Source organism: Phoxinus phoxinus (genome assembly GCF_949152265.1).
Source record: "Phoxinus phoxinus genome assembly, chromosome: 14".
NCBI classification, from domain to species: Eukaryota; Metazoa; Chordata; class Actinopteri; order Cypriniformes; family Leuciscidae; genus Phoxinus; species Phoxinus phoxinus.
This window is the reverse complement of record NC_136889.1, coordinates 4,031,984-4,045,721: the sequence shown is the minus strand read 5'-3', so window position 1 is coordinate 4,045,721 and position 13,738 is coordinate 4,031,984. Positions and strand designations below refer to the sequence as shown.

The following is a 13,738-nucleotide window of genomic DNA, read 5'->3' as shown; positions in this document are numbered from 1 at the left end:
AACGCTCACAATACTTTTGGGAAGCGTAGCCCAAATCATTTGAAAAGAAAACCACAATTGGGAATGGGTGCATTAAAGGGATATTTCACCCAAAAATTACAATTCTGTCATTAATTACTCATCCTCATGTCGTTTCAAACCCGTAAGACTTTTTATTCATCATCTTCATTCATCATAAAATTGAGATTAAACTACTGGAGCCACATGGATTACTTTAATTATGTTTTTACTACCTTTCTGTGGCTTGAAAGTGTCAGTTGCATAGCTGTCAACGGAGGGACAGAAAGCTCTCAGATTTCATCAAAAAGATCTTCATTTGTGTTCAGATGATGAACAAAACTCTTACAGGTTTGAAATGACATGAGGGTGAGTAAATAATGACAGAATTTTTCATTTTTGGGTGAACTAACGTACAATTATTAAACACCCTCAAACAAGCTATAAATTTGTGTCTAAATGGTATGAAATGGATCTTGTACTTATTTTAGTTCATAAATACTAAGAAAACGTGTCATGCCCAACACCACACAAACAAATTGAGCACAAGAAACACAAAACATGTAGAAAAAGAAAAGAAAAGAGCAAAATATGGCAGGGATAATAACACACGATGCCTAGGTGACAGGAGAGGAGTCTGGTTAATGTCTGGCCTACAGCACAAAGCGCACCTGACAAAAACGACTGGGTTTTTCCTGCAGCTATAGCCACTGTCCTCTGAAGTATGGAAGAGAAGGGCTTTAGACGACTTTTGATTTCTTCTAAAACACCTGGGATGGCATATTAAATCAGACCAGACCACAAGATATGAGAAACAGAGGCTATACCTGTAGAAAACACAGCCTTGGGGATGCAACTCTTATGATTGGGCTATATATCGAGTCGGATATATTCAGATATGACTTTGTGCCAATGTAAATGAAACAACATTGAGAAAATAAGAGACATTTTAATAAAAAAAATTGATTTAAACTTGTTGTGAATCATTTCAAACTGTCCATTTTATATTCCAAATGTTTGTGTCACTCAGAAATGGAAATCTTCACAATTCATTAAGTGGCATTTCTCATATATTAACATGTTTCATTATAAATATAATGCATATGTACAGCAGGTAGATGTTATCATATCATAAATTATTAAATATTCTCGTGTTCATTTTGAATCTGTTTTCAATGTTGAAATGGTGGTTTCTGTAATTTGAAAAAAATTATAATCATTTCATCACTAAATATAAATACCGAATCTAATCAAAAGGCTATAATTTATGAGCAAGCCCGCAAATTAAAAAGTAAATGATGTGTTTAAATTGGCCTCTTCGATTTGTGGCATCACACCCTCATGTTATTTTCATGTTAGGATATAATGAAGAGGTTTTCAAGTTATTTAACAAAACACGGATCAAATAAACATCTAACTTCGCATCCAGCTTCATGATACCAAGTTGTGGATCATGACTGATCACCACCAGCAGCCAAATAATCTAGAAGAGGCACTCGCTCGCCCGCTCACCTTCATGTCCCTCATCGCACCGTTCTACTGGCATCTCTCCTTTGGAGAGAAACTTGTTCACTCTCTTCAAGGTCTTTTTGTGAGTCTTCGACGGATGGAAGTTCAAGGCATGGCACCTGCCAAACAGGAAGTACAACAACTAGTAAAGTTCTATATAAATGCCTCATTCAATCAACATAATAATGTATAAAGAAACACCAAACACACAAATTGTTTCCAGCAAATTAAGCCACGGCCACACTAGACTTTGAGCATGCGATATTTTTTCAGACACTGCAATAGTCGTGATATGACTTTATAAAAATGACTTATACATGAACAAATATTAATACATTCAAAATATACTATCTACTTAGCCTAACTTTACTGGACAAATATCGTTCTTTTACTGGTCACACGTCTTCACGTTAGAGTTCACCAAACTTTGGACGCAGAGAAATGCTAAACTTTGCATGAGCTTTGTGTTTTACGGTCTGATGCATTTGCATGCGTAAGAATGGAAGTTAAAGGAATGAAAAGTGTAGTGTGACCGCACCTTCATACACATTTAAGAAGATCACTCAATAGTCACATTTAACTATAAGATATTAATTTTAATTTATCACAAAGTATCCTATATACACAAGCAATCTTTTACCTGATGGTGTACTGTGGGCAGCAAGTCTTATTCATAATTGGCTTGTAAACATATTTGCCACTTCTAAGAAAAAACAAACAGGAAAAGAACAAATTTGATTTAAATATAATAAAATGTAGCCATACATCAATAACCCAATGATTATTCATTAAACCAATTATATATATTAAAAAAAAAAGTTGTTAAAAATGCAGTTATTTTAATAAATAATAATTTACTTAAAATAAGCATACATTTTAAATAAATTACCATATTTTATTTTATTTACTAAACCTTTGCTTAGTATTGCTTACTATGAATATTGCTGACTCTACTTGTGATCCATGTTTGTAACTCAAAATTAATAAATGTACACTGTTTTTTCACACATATATCCACATTGAAATGTTGAATTGAACCATTTTCTTCAAGAAAACCCATTTGACTTGTTCAAAGAAGTCTGTGAGACTGAGCTCAGGGAGTATCTCTGAATCTGTCAGTGTTAAGCTCATTAAACTGCCCAGACTACTGCATCCTGTTAATGAGTAAAAGTGTTTCCTGCTAAGACATTATGCAAGAAATCCTAATCATGCAGCACATGTTTAAAGTCGAGTCAGAAGATTGAATTATGAAACTCTCATTATTAGAATTGAACAGTTCAGAGGTCAGACAATAGGAGATATCAGGACCTTCTCCAGCCTCTGTCGATGAGATCTTGGTAGTCCTGCACTGTCATAGTATGGGACCACATGCCTAGAGAGAGAACAACAACATTTAGATCATATACAACACAAACTTATCAAGTTAAACCTCTTTAATAAAGACATGCATGAACGTGAGAACAGGAGGGCATCTGATCCTTATAGCTGTGTGTTCTGAGACACAGTGAGCCTCAAATGGACACACAGTTCAGGAAGGGAAAAAGTTTCCTTTGACGTCATGGAGAATTAAGCTCCCACACAGGGACACGTATAGGACATCTGTCCTCAAAGCTTTGAGAATTCTTTCAGTTTTTTTGGCTGTGGGGTTAAGATGTCTCTTTATCTAGATTAAGCTATAATTCAATCAATATAAACACTGAGGAGAATATAAACTATTTTGTGGACTAAAAACAAAAGATTAAAACCCACACAATACCAACAAAGACACATATCCACCACAACTAAAAATGATTGCAACATTCTAAAAAATGCTAGGATGTTTTAACCCAACTTAGGGTAAAATATGGACAAACCCAAACGTTGGATTAAAAAAGTAATTTAAAAATGTAACCCAACGTTACGTTTGTCCATATTTGACCCAAAGTTGGGTTGAAACAACCCAGCATTTTTTAGAGTGAATACAACAATATACATTTGTCAATGGGAAATGGTAATACCAATATCAATAACAAGAGGGCAGGATGTCTGATGTGACATAAGCTAGAACATATTTCACATAATATTTAATCGAAGCTAAAAATTCTAAACGGAAATTACTGATTATTGTTGGTAGATTTTGGGACTGAAACAAGGGGGTGTTAATGCTCCTTTAATCTGCCAATAGAGACAGAGCGTAACGCGTCATAATCTGAAGACCACGCCCACCGGGGGGAAAACAATCCAACCGTCTCCATTGACTTTGCATTGCGAGAGGCTGCCTCCTTGTCATTTCTTGCTTCTAACTAAAGACAGAAAAATGCCTAAAAGCTGCTGTGTGACAAAGTGTACAGCAAACAAGCTAAGAAACACAGAAATACGTTTTTATAAGCTGTCGACCCCAAAAAACGAGTGTTTAAGGACTTAAAAGTGGACACAGGCTGGAACGAATGGTTAAATAGTGGGATCCTGACACTCAGTATGCACTAAAAATACAGTTACGTGTGCAGTAAGTTCAACATTTGGTCACTGGTGAGTCAAATATCCAAATGTCAGTTTTATATATTATATTTCTGTAAGATAAGCTATCCTGTGTTGCCGATTACGTCCTCCTCCAGCGGGCGTACGTTAGTTCTCAGAGTAATGAGACACGTTACGCTCTGTCTCAACTGCCTGATCCCCTTGTAAGTCCTTAAACACTCGTTTTTTGGGGTCGACAGCTTATAAAAACGTATTTCTGGGTTTCTTAGCTTGTTTGCTGTACACTTTGTCACACAGCAGCTTTTAGGCATTTTTCTGTCTTTAGTTAGAAGCAAGAAATGACAAGGAGGCAGCCTCTCGCAATGCAAAGTCAATGGAGACGGTTGGATTGTTTTCCCCCTGGGTGTGGGCGTGGCCTAAATACGCTCTGTCTCTAAGAAGAACGTCAGTGTACAATGAGTTGATTTATTGCTAGTAAAATTCATGTTTAGAATCTCCATAAATAAAATTGCATTTAAGGAATAACACAGTCTGAACCATTCATTAGCAATGCATGATATCAGTACCGTCATCAGATGTATTGTGTTATTTAATTTTTGCAGTTTTCAATTACTTTTGCCATGCTAACCTTTTCCATAATCTAGCACCTTTTAAGAGCATGATTTATTCATATGAGAAAGGTAGGAAAATAAATAACTTGTCTTTGTCTTTTTTTCTCCTCATTTTGTTTTGTTTTGATTTGATTTGAATAAATGTTAATGTTTAGCCTGGCTAACGCCAGACCCAATTCTCGTTGAGACTTGGGTCTGGGAACCACATGTGCATTTTCTCGTATTTGAGGCGTGGTTTACGAATGCCCGGCGCCGTTTATTGGGTGCTAAGAATGTCTATCAAATGCGCCTGTACGTAGCTCATAGCCAATCGTTTCCATTATACCAGATGACGTATGTAGAGCGACAGAAGTTAGACAAGGAAGAAGACGATGGGTAAGATATTTTTGTGTAAACAATGACGTTCAGCGACTATTGCCGTTTGTGCAAGATAAACATGAGGGTCGAAGGTATATATGGATATAAACAAACTGCTTAGTTGTGTCGCATAGATGTCGTCATCGTCTTGCTGCTCCCTCCCCGTTCTGTGATTGGTTCCCTAGATGAGGCCAAATCTAGTCCATGGTATCCAGACTGCCTTTCAGCGTGAATAAAATCGCGCTGCGCAAAGGCAGTATGGGGAAACCCAGGCTAGTTAATGTTGGGAATTGGGACTGATTTTGGAGCTGGCTCAAGTTAAAACACTACGGGGGAATCCCTAAAAAAAACTAATGTAAATTTAACAAAATATAAGGCCAGGAAAAGCAGGCACTCATTGTTGAGGTCTACGGGTCAGGCCGAATGTTTTCAGAGCACAAACAAACAATTCAATAGCACAGAACACGACACAGTCCAGAAAGACCCATTAAGAAGCAACATCAGTCAGATCACCGCAACAACAGAGACAAGAGGTTTGTTTTTACCTGACTTATCCATTCATCTATGACCCATACGGGTGAGGTTTTCAGAACACAACACAATAGCCACTAATTCGGTTTGAGGCAGATAAACAGGCAGTAACAAGCCCTGAAAAGATTGACAAGCCGAGTAATCATTTCAAACTCAATGTATGATCTAGGCTACACATTAAAAAAAAATCACTGCCAAACAGTTCAGGCCCAGACTGCACCACACAACAGTAAATCAATTAAAAGCAAACTACTCTGAACTTGTGTTTTCTTACACTCACAACACAAGGGGTTCAGGTGGGGCTGTTAAACGATTGATCGTGATTAATCGCATCCAAAATAAACGTTTGTGTTTACATAATAAATGGGTGTGTGTACTGTGTATAATTTTATAAGTACACACACACATGCTTGTATATAGATTTATATATAGGCTAATTTATATATTCTAATAAAATATTTTATAAATAACACATTTTTCTTAAATATATAAATTTATATATACAAAATAATTATACACAGTATACACACATTTATTATATAAACACAAACTTTTATTTTGGATGCGATTAATCGCAATTAATCGTTTAACAGCCCTAGGTTCAGGCATTGTGTCATGGCACATAATGTCACCTTTGGGTTAAGCATTAGCATGGTATGATGCAATCTCATTGCATAAATTTGATAGAGAGTTATAAAGTCAAAAGTTTATGACAAGTCATTCACCTCTAGATCGTTCAGATCATGCAGCACCCGCTGTTCCTGCATTTGTACTAGTGCTGATATTTACAGGTGAAACTCGAAAAATTAGAATATCGTGCAAAAGTTCATGAATTCAACTTAAAAGGTGAAACTAATATATTATATAGACTCATTACATGCAAAGTGAGATATTTCAAGCCTTTATTTGTTATAATTTTGATGACTATGGCTTACAGCTTATGAAAACCCCAAATTCAAAAATTTGAATATTGTGAAAAGTTTTCAAGCTGAAAGCCATAATCATCAAAATTATAACAAATAAAGGCTTGAAATATCTCACTTTGCATGTAATGAGTCTATATAATATATTAGTTTCACCTTTTAAGTTGAATTACTGAAATAAATTAACTTTTGCACGATATTCAAATTATTCGAGTTTCACCTGTATGTTAATTGATATAGTATACTTACTTTGCAAAGAAAAGTTGTGTGCTGTACAACTTCCAAATAAGAGATAAAATGGAACTGAAAAGTCAAGATGAAACCAAAACTGAGTCTGACTAATGCATTATCTTGGACTAACATTGTGCATGACGCACATTACTCAAAAAAAGTTAATCTTCATAGTTTTATATTAACTTTCTCCACTTCTGAAAGTTGTTTTACTTTTCAACTGACATCATCAAGCCCTCTTGTATATTTCAACGCCTCAGCTCCATTCTGGTAACAACCAATTTTCCCAAATGAATTTGCAATTACTAAATTAGAGTCCAGTCCAACATTATTTCTCATTGAATATCCAGTTTCAATAGGAAATGCATCACATCTTAAAAGTAAAATGTGTAGCAAACAGAATTTCATGTTGACTTTGAAAGGTTCGGGAACTTACTTTCACTTTCAAATGCTTGAAAGTGAAAGCAATCAACTCTATTCTCCCGCATGGCTAGACTGAAAAGTGTGATTACGGCCTATAAATCAGTGAAAGATATCAAGAATTACTGAGGCATTCGCCATTACGCAGAGCCTAGGTAATAAAGCATGTTGCTTAGGATAATATCCACATTATGTAGCAGATTAGGATCAGATTATCTTTAGCTCCACTATTACTACCACTATCACAACACACACAGCTTCCTCACAATCCTTGTTGATCTGCTTCCTTCACCACGTTTAGCACCATTTGTCAACATCATCATCATAAAGGTAAATCAAAAAATATATAGCTGTAGGCTGTAGTACAAAAAACTGTCAGATCATGCAGTAAATATAATAAACCATTGGCCATCAATATTTGGCAATTCCCAGGACCATTTTGGACCAGAATGATGGGATGAACTATAAAAACTGATACATTTTCTAAAATTGAGAGCAGACTTCGATCTCTAACTGCAGTAAAAGAAAGTGCTTTTAATATTTAAAATCAAGATGAAAAGAAATATAAATTGTCTTAAAATTAGTAAATACTATAATGAAAAGAAAACCTAATAATGTAACTTAATAGAAACTAAATATTTTCCAAATAAAATTTCATACATATTTTTTATATTTTTCACAGTATAAATTGGGTCTTTAAACTAGTAGAGATCTAGATACTAGATAAATATATAGATGACTTTCAGGTTTTAGGGGCCCTCATTTATAATCTGTGACATCTAAAAGACTGAAACCCCCTGCCATAAAGTAACGTTATTATAAGATGAATATGAATAAACAGTTAATATCCAAGATAAACTCTTTTTGTAAAGATCTGAACTGTAAAACGTATTGCAAAAAAAAGAATGGCACATAGGAGTAAATCACTTTAAGGTCCAGACAGGGGTGGACAAAGATAAACACAGGCCTGTGCTATTCCCACACATCAGGAAATTATTTCCATCTTCTCTGTTTTTAAAAATACACTTTAAAACTGACATGTCAATGGCAGAGAACATTTGGCTGACAGCTGACAAGGTCTTTACTATCCACCACAACAAACAATGATGAGACCATCATACTGTTTATAATTGACTTGACAATGAAGCAACTCATTTGGAACTATATAATCAAAACTATAATATTAATAAAGTGTTTAAACATTTGACAAACCATGCTAATCAGTTCATGAAACAGTCATCGCTAGTCAACAGAGTGGTCAAACCCGGCTTCCCTCAACCGTTCTGTCGATTCACTGATATATTGACCAAAAAACATTAGTAACAGATTAATGCCCACTCACCGTGTGAGAAATTGCCTTTTTCATGTTTACAGTAACCGCAGCGATAGCCGTCATCTCCCCCAAAATACTCCACTATACTGTACGATCCACCCGCTGCCATTTCCACGCTCGCCCTGTACGATTAACGAACCCTACTATTGGTAAGGACAGGCTCATGAATATTAATTACGCTGCATGACGTTCGTCCAGCGCGCTGTCTGATTGGTCTGATTTTCTGAAAAAAACGCCGTTAGTATGTGAGCAATTATTCATATTAATGAGGTTACGTGACTGGACGTCCCAAAAAGGCAAGCAAACTATGGCAAGCCGTTTACACTTTTATTAATTCCCAGGATATGAATAGCAACAATTCAATTTTCACTAGTTAACATGCTAATTCTTGATATCAGGGATTATATTTCTACTAGTAACAATGACATTTTTTGATATCAGGAATTTAAAAAAAGTACCACTAGTAAAAAAGGTAAATTCTTGATATCAACAATGACATCACTCGCAGAAATACAAATTCTTGATATTGAGGAATTAAATTTAAGTAAAAACTATAATTCTTGATATCTGTAATTGTATCAAGGGCGTAGATTTGGTTTGAACATTGGGGGGGTTTTCATGTGATCATGGTATAAATATTGGGGGGGTTGTGGGGGGGTTGTAATGCATAGATTTAAATATTGGGGGGGTTATCTCCCCCCCAACCCCCCCACAAATTACGCCCCTGAATTGTATGCTATTTTATCTAGTTAAATTCAAATTCAATTGTTGATATCAAGAACAGACATTTAACAAAGTATTGATGTATAAAATTATAATTTTTACTAAGAAATCAATGATCAACAATAGAATTTGAATGGCAGCCTACGGTGACATTAAACTATTGAAATACAAATACAGATATCAATAATTATTACAGTTTTTACTAGTTGAAATGTATTCTTAATGTGAAGAATTCGTATTTCTGCGAGTGATTATGTCATTGTTGACATCAATAATTCACATTTTTACTACTGGAAATTCTATTGTTGATATCAAGAATATCCTGGGAATGAATGAAGGTGAAATCGGCTTGCCATAAAGCAAATAACGTCAAACCAGAACAAAACATTCACCATAGTAGGATTCGAGCGCTTTTTGACCTGGAACCACAGCACAGATTCACCGCACATTTCCTGTAGTGGTATAAAAGCCCCACAGGCAAGGAAGGAAGCAATAAAATATGTATTATTTAACAAAAAAAAAAAAAAACCCCGATCGCTTTGAAAGCTGCTTACCTTACAAAATGGTGCAATTGCTTTGTTAATTTCCACAAAAACTGTACACTGCACTGTACACGAAAGTGTGAAGGTTATTGTGTGTTGTAATAATGTGTTTGTTTTGTGCAAATATTTTATCCGTGTTTATGTAGCCTTCCCTTATCCAAAACCATGCAAACTTCACTTACCGTATGACACTTTACCTCCTCCATTCCTACAGTAGCCACAGCGATATCCACACTTGACTCCTTTGAGCTCCACTATGGTGTACATTTCCCAAGGGATCCTTTAAAGTATGTGCCATGCACAACTTTTGAGTCTGTAGTAATAGAAATGTATACTGTAAAACAACGGTTATTTGTTTATGTGCAGCCGGTGATGGTGCATTTCAAAATATCAGGCTACATGTAAGCTAATGTGAAGTTTGGTTCACTTTTGTGTGTTATAAATTAAACCAAATGTATCTAAATAAAAACGAAATATTAATAAAGAACGGGAAACGCCAAGATACGACAGCTGCCCTGCTGAAATAATAACATGTTCGAAGGATTGAAACGTTTACATACCCAGCCACTAGATGGCAGTACATTCCCTGTTGTGGAAAGTATAACTACTTTATTCATAATTAAATATTGTTTATTTAAGCAGGGATAGTTCACCCATACATTTTGTCATAATTTACTCACCCTCAAGTTGTTCCAAACCTGTATGAATTTCTTTCTTCTGTTGAACACAAAAGAAGATATTTTGAAGAATCTTGGTAAAAGCAGACAGTCGACGTTGACTTCCATAGTATATTTTTCCTACAATGGAAGTCAAAGGGAACCAGCAACTGTCTGGTTATTAACATTCTTGAAAATATCTTCTTTTGTGTAACTTATACAGGTTTGGAACTATTTGAGGGTTAATGAGTAATGACAACATTTTTATATGTTTGGTGAACTATCCCTTTAAAAGCCTTTTTAAAAGATTTTAATTTTGATCTTATTTTAATCCTTATTTTTTGTTATTTATTGTAATGTTCTACAATATTTTTTCTTGGAATTTATTGTTTTGTGGTTAATGCTTTAGCAATGTTGAACATAATCAGAAGTTAATCTTAATCATGAAGTTCTTTAAATAAATAAAAAAATGCATTGAATACGTGTTGAAAGAGACGTTTCTTTCAGTATTTATAACTTTAACAATAAATTCCAAACCATTTTTGTGGTATATTTTGTGCGTAACAACTGCCACCAGCCAGGTGACAACAGACAGTGACAACCACAACGCCATTTAAAAAGAACGAATGTAACCGAACAATCCCGAGCAAATCCGACTAAAAACGAGAACCAACCGAACGTCCGCAACAGAACTCGAAGCGGAGTCGAATGTGACCGAAAAAATCCGAAAAGACCCGATCATGGACGACGCCCCAGCTGGGAAACAGTTCGTGGGTTGCCTATCAACCGCCGCACATACATCGTCACCGGCCCGATCCATTATAGCCATGCTAGGGCTTGTTGTGTGTCAGTGTCGTAGATGAGACACTAACTGGAAAAAATGGCCTAATCCTCAGCATTTTATTTTTCCGAACACTATTAAACCTTTCCGAGGAAATCCTGAACTGGAATTTCGATACTATTGCGGTTATTTTGGGATATTACAGCAGTAGCTAACCGAGAGCTACTTTGGCTTTGACCACTCCGGCCAGGTGAGTTAACTTAACTTCTACCACCTGAACTAAATAGTTTGAGTATTGTCAGTCTGACCATTGTGATGCTTAGTTTTAGTAGAAGTAAACCTATACCCGTGTTAAATCATTTAAACCAGTTGGTGAGAAATCACAACAAAGTGGCTAACAGTTCGGCTAGGCACATTAGCTGTAGCTAACAGTACAAGTATTTAACTTTATTAGTAATTATTCTTAAGGTAGATCAGTACATAATTCACTGTCATTTATCTTTAATGACTAAATATAGTGGTCTCACTGACAACCAGTCTATAGCTAACATGTTGACGTTATATTATGGCATGGATTGATTAGCCTCATCAACTGTTTTTCTAAAAGTCTGTTTAATGTAAATAGATAAAAATAATAGTGTGGTTATTTTTGAGTTGGGTGATATGTAGCATAGCTAATCTGATGATTAGTGTCAATCCTCACCAGTATCATACCAGATTATGATGTAAGTTACTCCAGTGACACATATTCTGATCCATCTGATAATATGACTAGTGCTGTATGAAAGATAAACATTTATATATTTTATAATTAAATGAAACTATAGAAATGAACTAAGTAAATATCCTTACAAATATTACAATAAACATAATATAATTGCAATTAATTGATTTAAACAAGTAATACATTTAACAGGACAGGACGATAGTGAGAAGAAAGTATTTTTACTTAATACATAGGCTAGTAAAACAAATAACAAATTTACAGTATACATTGGGTCTTTCTTTATACACAAAGTTAAAGCTGCGTTTAAATTGTTTTGTATTGGTGTCCCTTGCACAAGGATAATCATACGTTCTGTTGCATGTATAGATTGAAACCCGCTGGTCTAGAGATTAGAATATGATTTTGTAGTTATATGAGGAACACGATTATGTGGTTTATTGTTTGTTTGGTGCACTAATTAGTTAGTTTGACTTTCATGTTTCATGTCCCTTGAGTTTATTAACTAGTTGTTATTGGTATCCCAATGATTTTGTGATGTTAAAACTACAAAACTTTCAGCCTGCCAAGTTTGATTATCCTGTGGCAAATCACTCGGATCTGTTGGAGCAGCAGTTGGTTGATCCTTGCGTTTGCATTTGGCCTCTGGCACAGAGCTTAGTGCAACGAAATCAATAAATTGAGCTCTTTGGTGTCTTGGAGATGGCTTCTAGAAATTGGATACAGTTTTAAAACCATTCCAGTGCATTTCAAACAGATGAACGCTTCACTCCAAGTTTAATATTCTCTCAGGAGTCAGAATGCAGTTTACCCGTTGGGCTTGGCTGGGTTTGATAAAACTGAGGAGAATTTCATATCTTGCAGAGGTCCTTTCAAACAGGTCTTGTTCAGCAAAGCAACAACTGCTCCTGAGGCTCACCATATGTTTCATATGTCACACACCACACACATCATGTCTGCACTCACTCGAATGTACAGTTTGCATGGACAAGATTGAAATGTGCTATCCTGCACATGAGCCTTAGTAATGTTGCCCTCGGGCTTTGGTGTGCTTTATAAGTGGTTGACTGGTTCTCAATGGCCAATACTGATATTGAGACCCCAGGGTGAAAGACTCGCCATGCTCTATTTGCTGACACAAAATAAACACTTATTTTATACAATGTCGGCTTAGAATTAACTATTTTGGAAACATAAGTGATCATAATTTTAACAGGAAAAGGCTGTTAAATGTGTCAGCAGCAGCACTGGTGGCATGTTACATATATACAGGGGAAAACTGTATAGATCTAGGCTAATCGGAGTTCCCAGAATTCCCTGTAACTCCACATTCGATGGTTTCATTTATCACGTGGCTTTATTTTTTACCACCTGCGTATTTATGATGGTTGTCAGTATTATAAAGGTAGGCCCTACTACACAGATTTTAGTACTTTGGTTTGCTGTAAAATAATTTAAATCCTTATACTTAATGTTGCCATTGTATATTTTAACTGACAACCACATGTGCTGTTTTTTTAACCATAAATTTCACAGATTCTTTTTAGAGTTTAGTTTAATAAACATTGACTGGTTCATTGGTGGTCCATTTTGGAACTTTCTGGGACAAGGGTGAACTAACACTTTTGAATTAATAATTCACTTAATTTGAATTTGTTTTTTTGGTCAATGGATTATTTTAAAAATGGCTAAATTTAGCACAGTCTGGCCAATATTTTGGCCAATCACTGCTCTTTACTGGGCAACGTTTCAGAAAAAATACGTATCTTTATGAGTCTCTGTAATGCATTGCAGTGAAAAAAAATAGTCTTGTTTGTGCATGCTGCAGGTTTTACTAATCAGTTATATTTGTGTTTTATAATATTTTCAGGGTGCAGGATATCCTGCACATCTATCAGTTGTCATCTTTTAAAGGGGTTATATTATGCCCTTTTACGAAGTTT

At 35.4% G+C, this 13,738-nt stretch overlaps 2 protein-coding genes across 10 annotated transcripts in view; one reads left to right on the top strand and one right to left on the bottom strand.

Annotated features, from left to right (window-relative positions):
• ate1 (arginyltransferase 1) overlaps positions 1 to 13,738 on the bottom strand; it is a 102,453-nt gene that overhangs the window by 72,278 nt on the left and 16,437 nt on the right. For 2 of the 6 annotated variants that reach the window (XM_079635615.1, XM_079635616.1), the window contains exons 1-4: positions 8,379 to 8,511; positions 2,815 to 2,878; positions 2,147 to 2,209; positions 1,510 to 1,625 (exon numbers count right to left, since the gene is read on the bottom strand). In XM_079635615.1, the coding sequence (XP_079491741.1) occupies positions 1,510 to 1,625; positions 2,147 to 2,209; positions 2,815 to 2,878; positions 8,379 to 8,478 (343 nt within the window). In that variant the 5' untranslated portion in view covers positions 8,479 to 8,511. The other 4 variants (XM_079635620.1, XM_079635619.1, XM_079635618.1 and 1 more) reach the window with 4 other exon arrangements.
• The window catches only part of tmem63ba (transmembrane protein 63Ba), a 33,492-nt gene continuing 30,637 nt past the window's right edge, over positions 10,884 to 13,738 (top strand). For 3 of the 4 annotated variants that reach the window (XM_079635613.1, XM_079635610.1, XM_079635611.1), the window contains exon 1: positions 11,056 to 11,321. The gene's annotated coding sequence lies outside the window, so the exon portion shown is untranslated. Of the gene's footprint in view, positions 11,322 to 13,738 lie in introns of all 4 variants that reach the window. The other variant, XM_079635612.1, reaches the window with a different exon arrangement.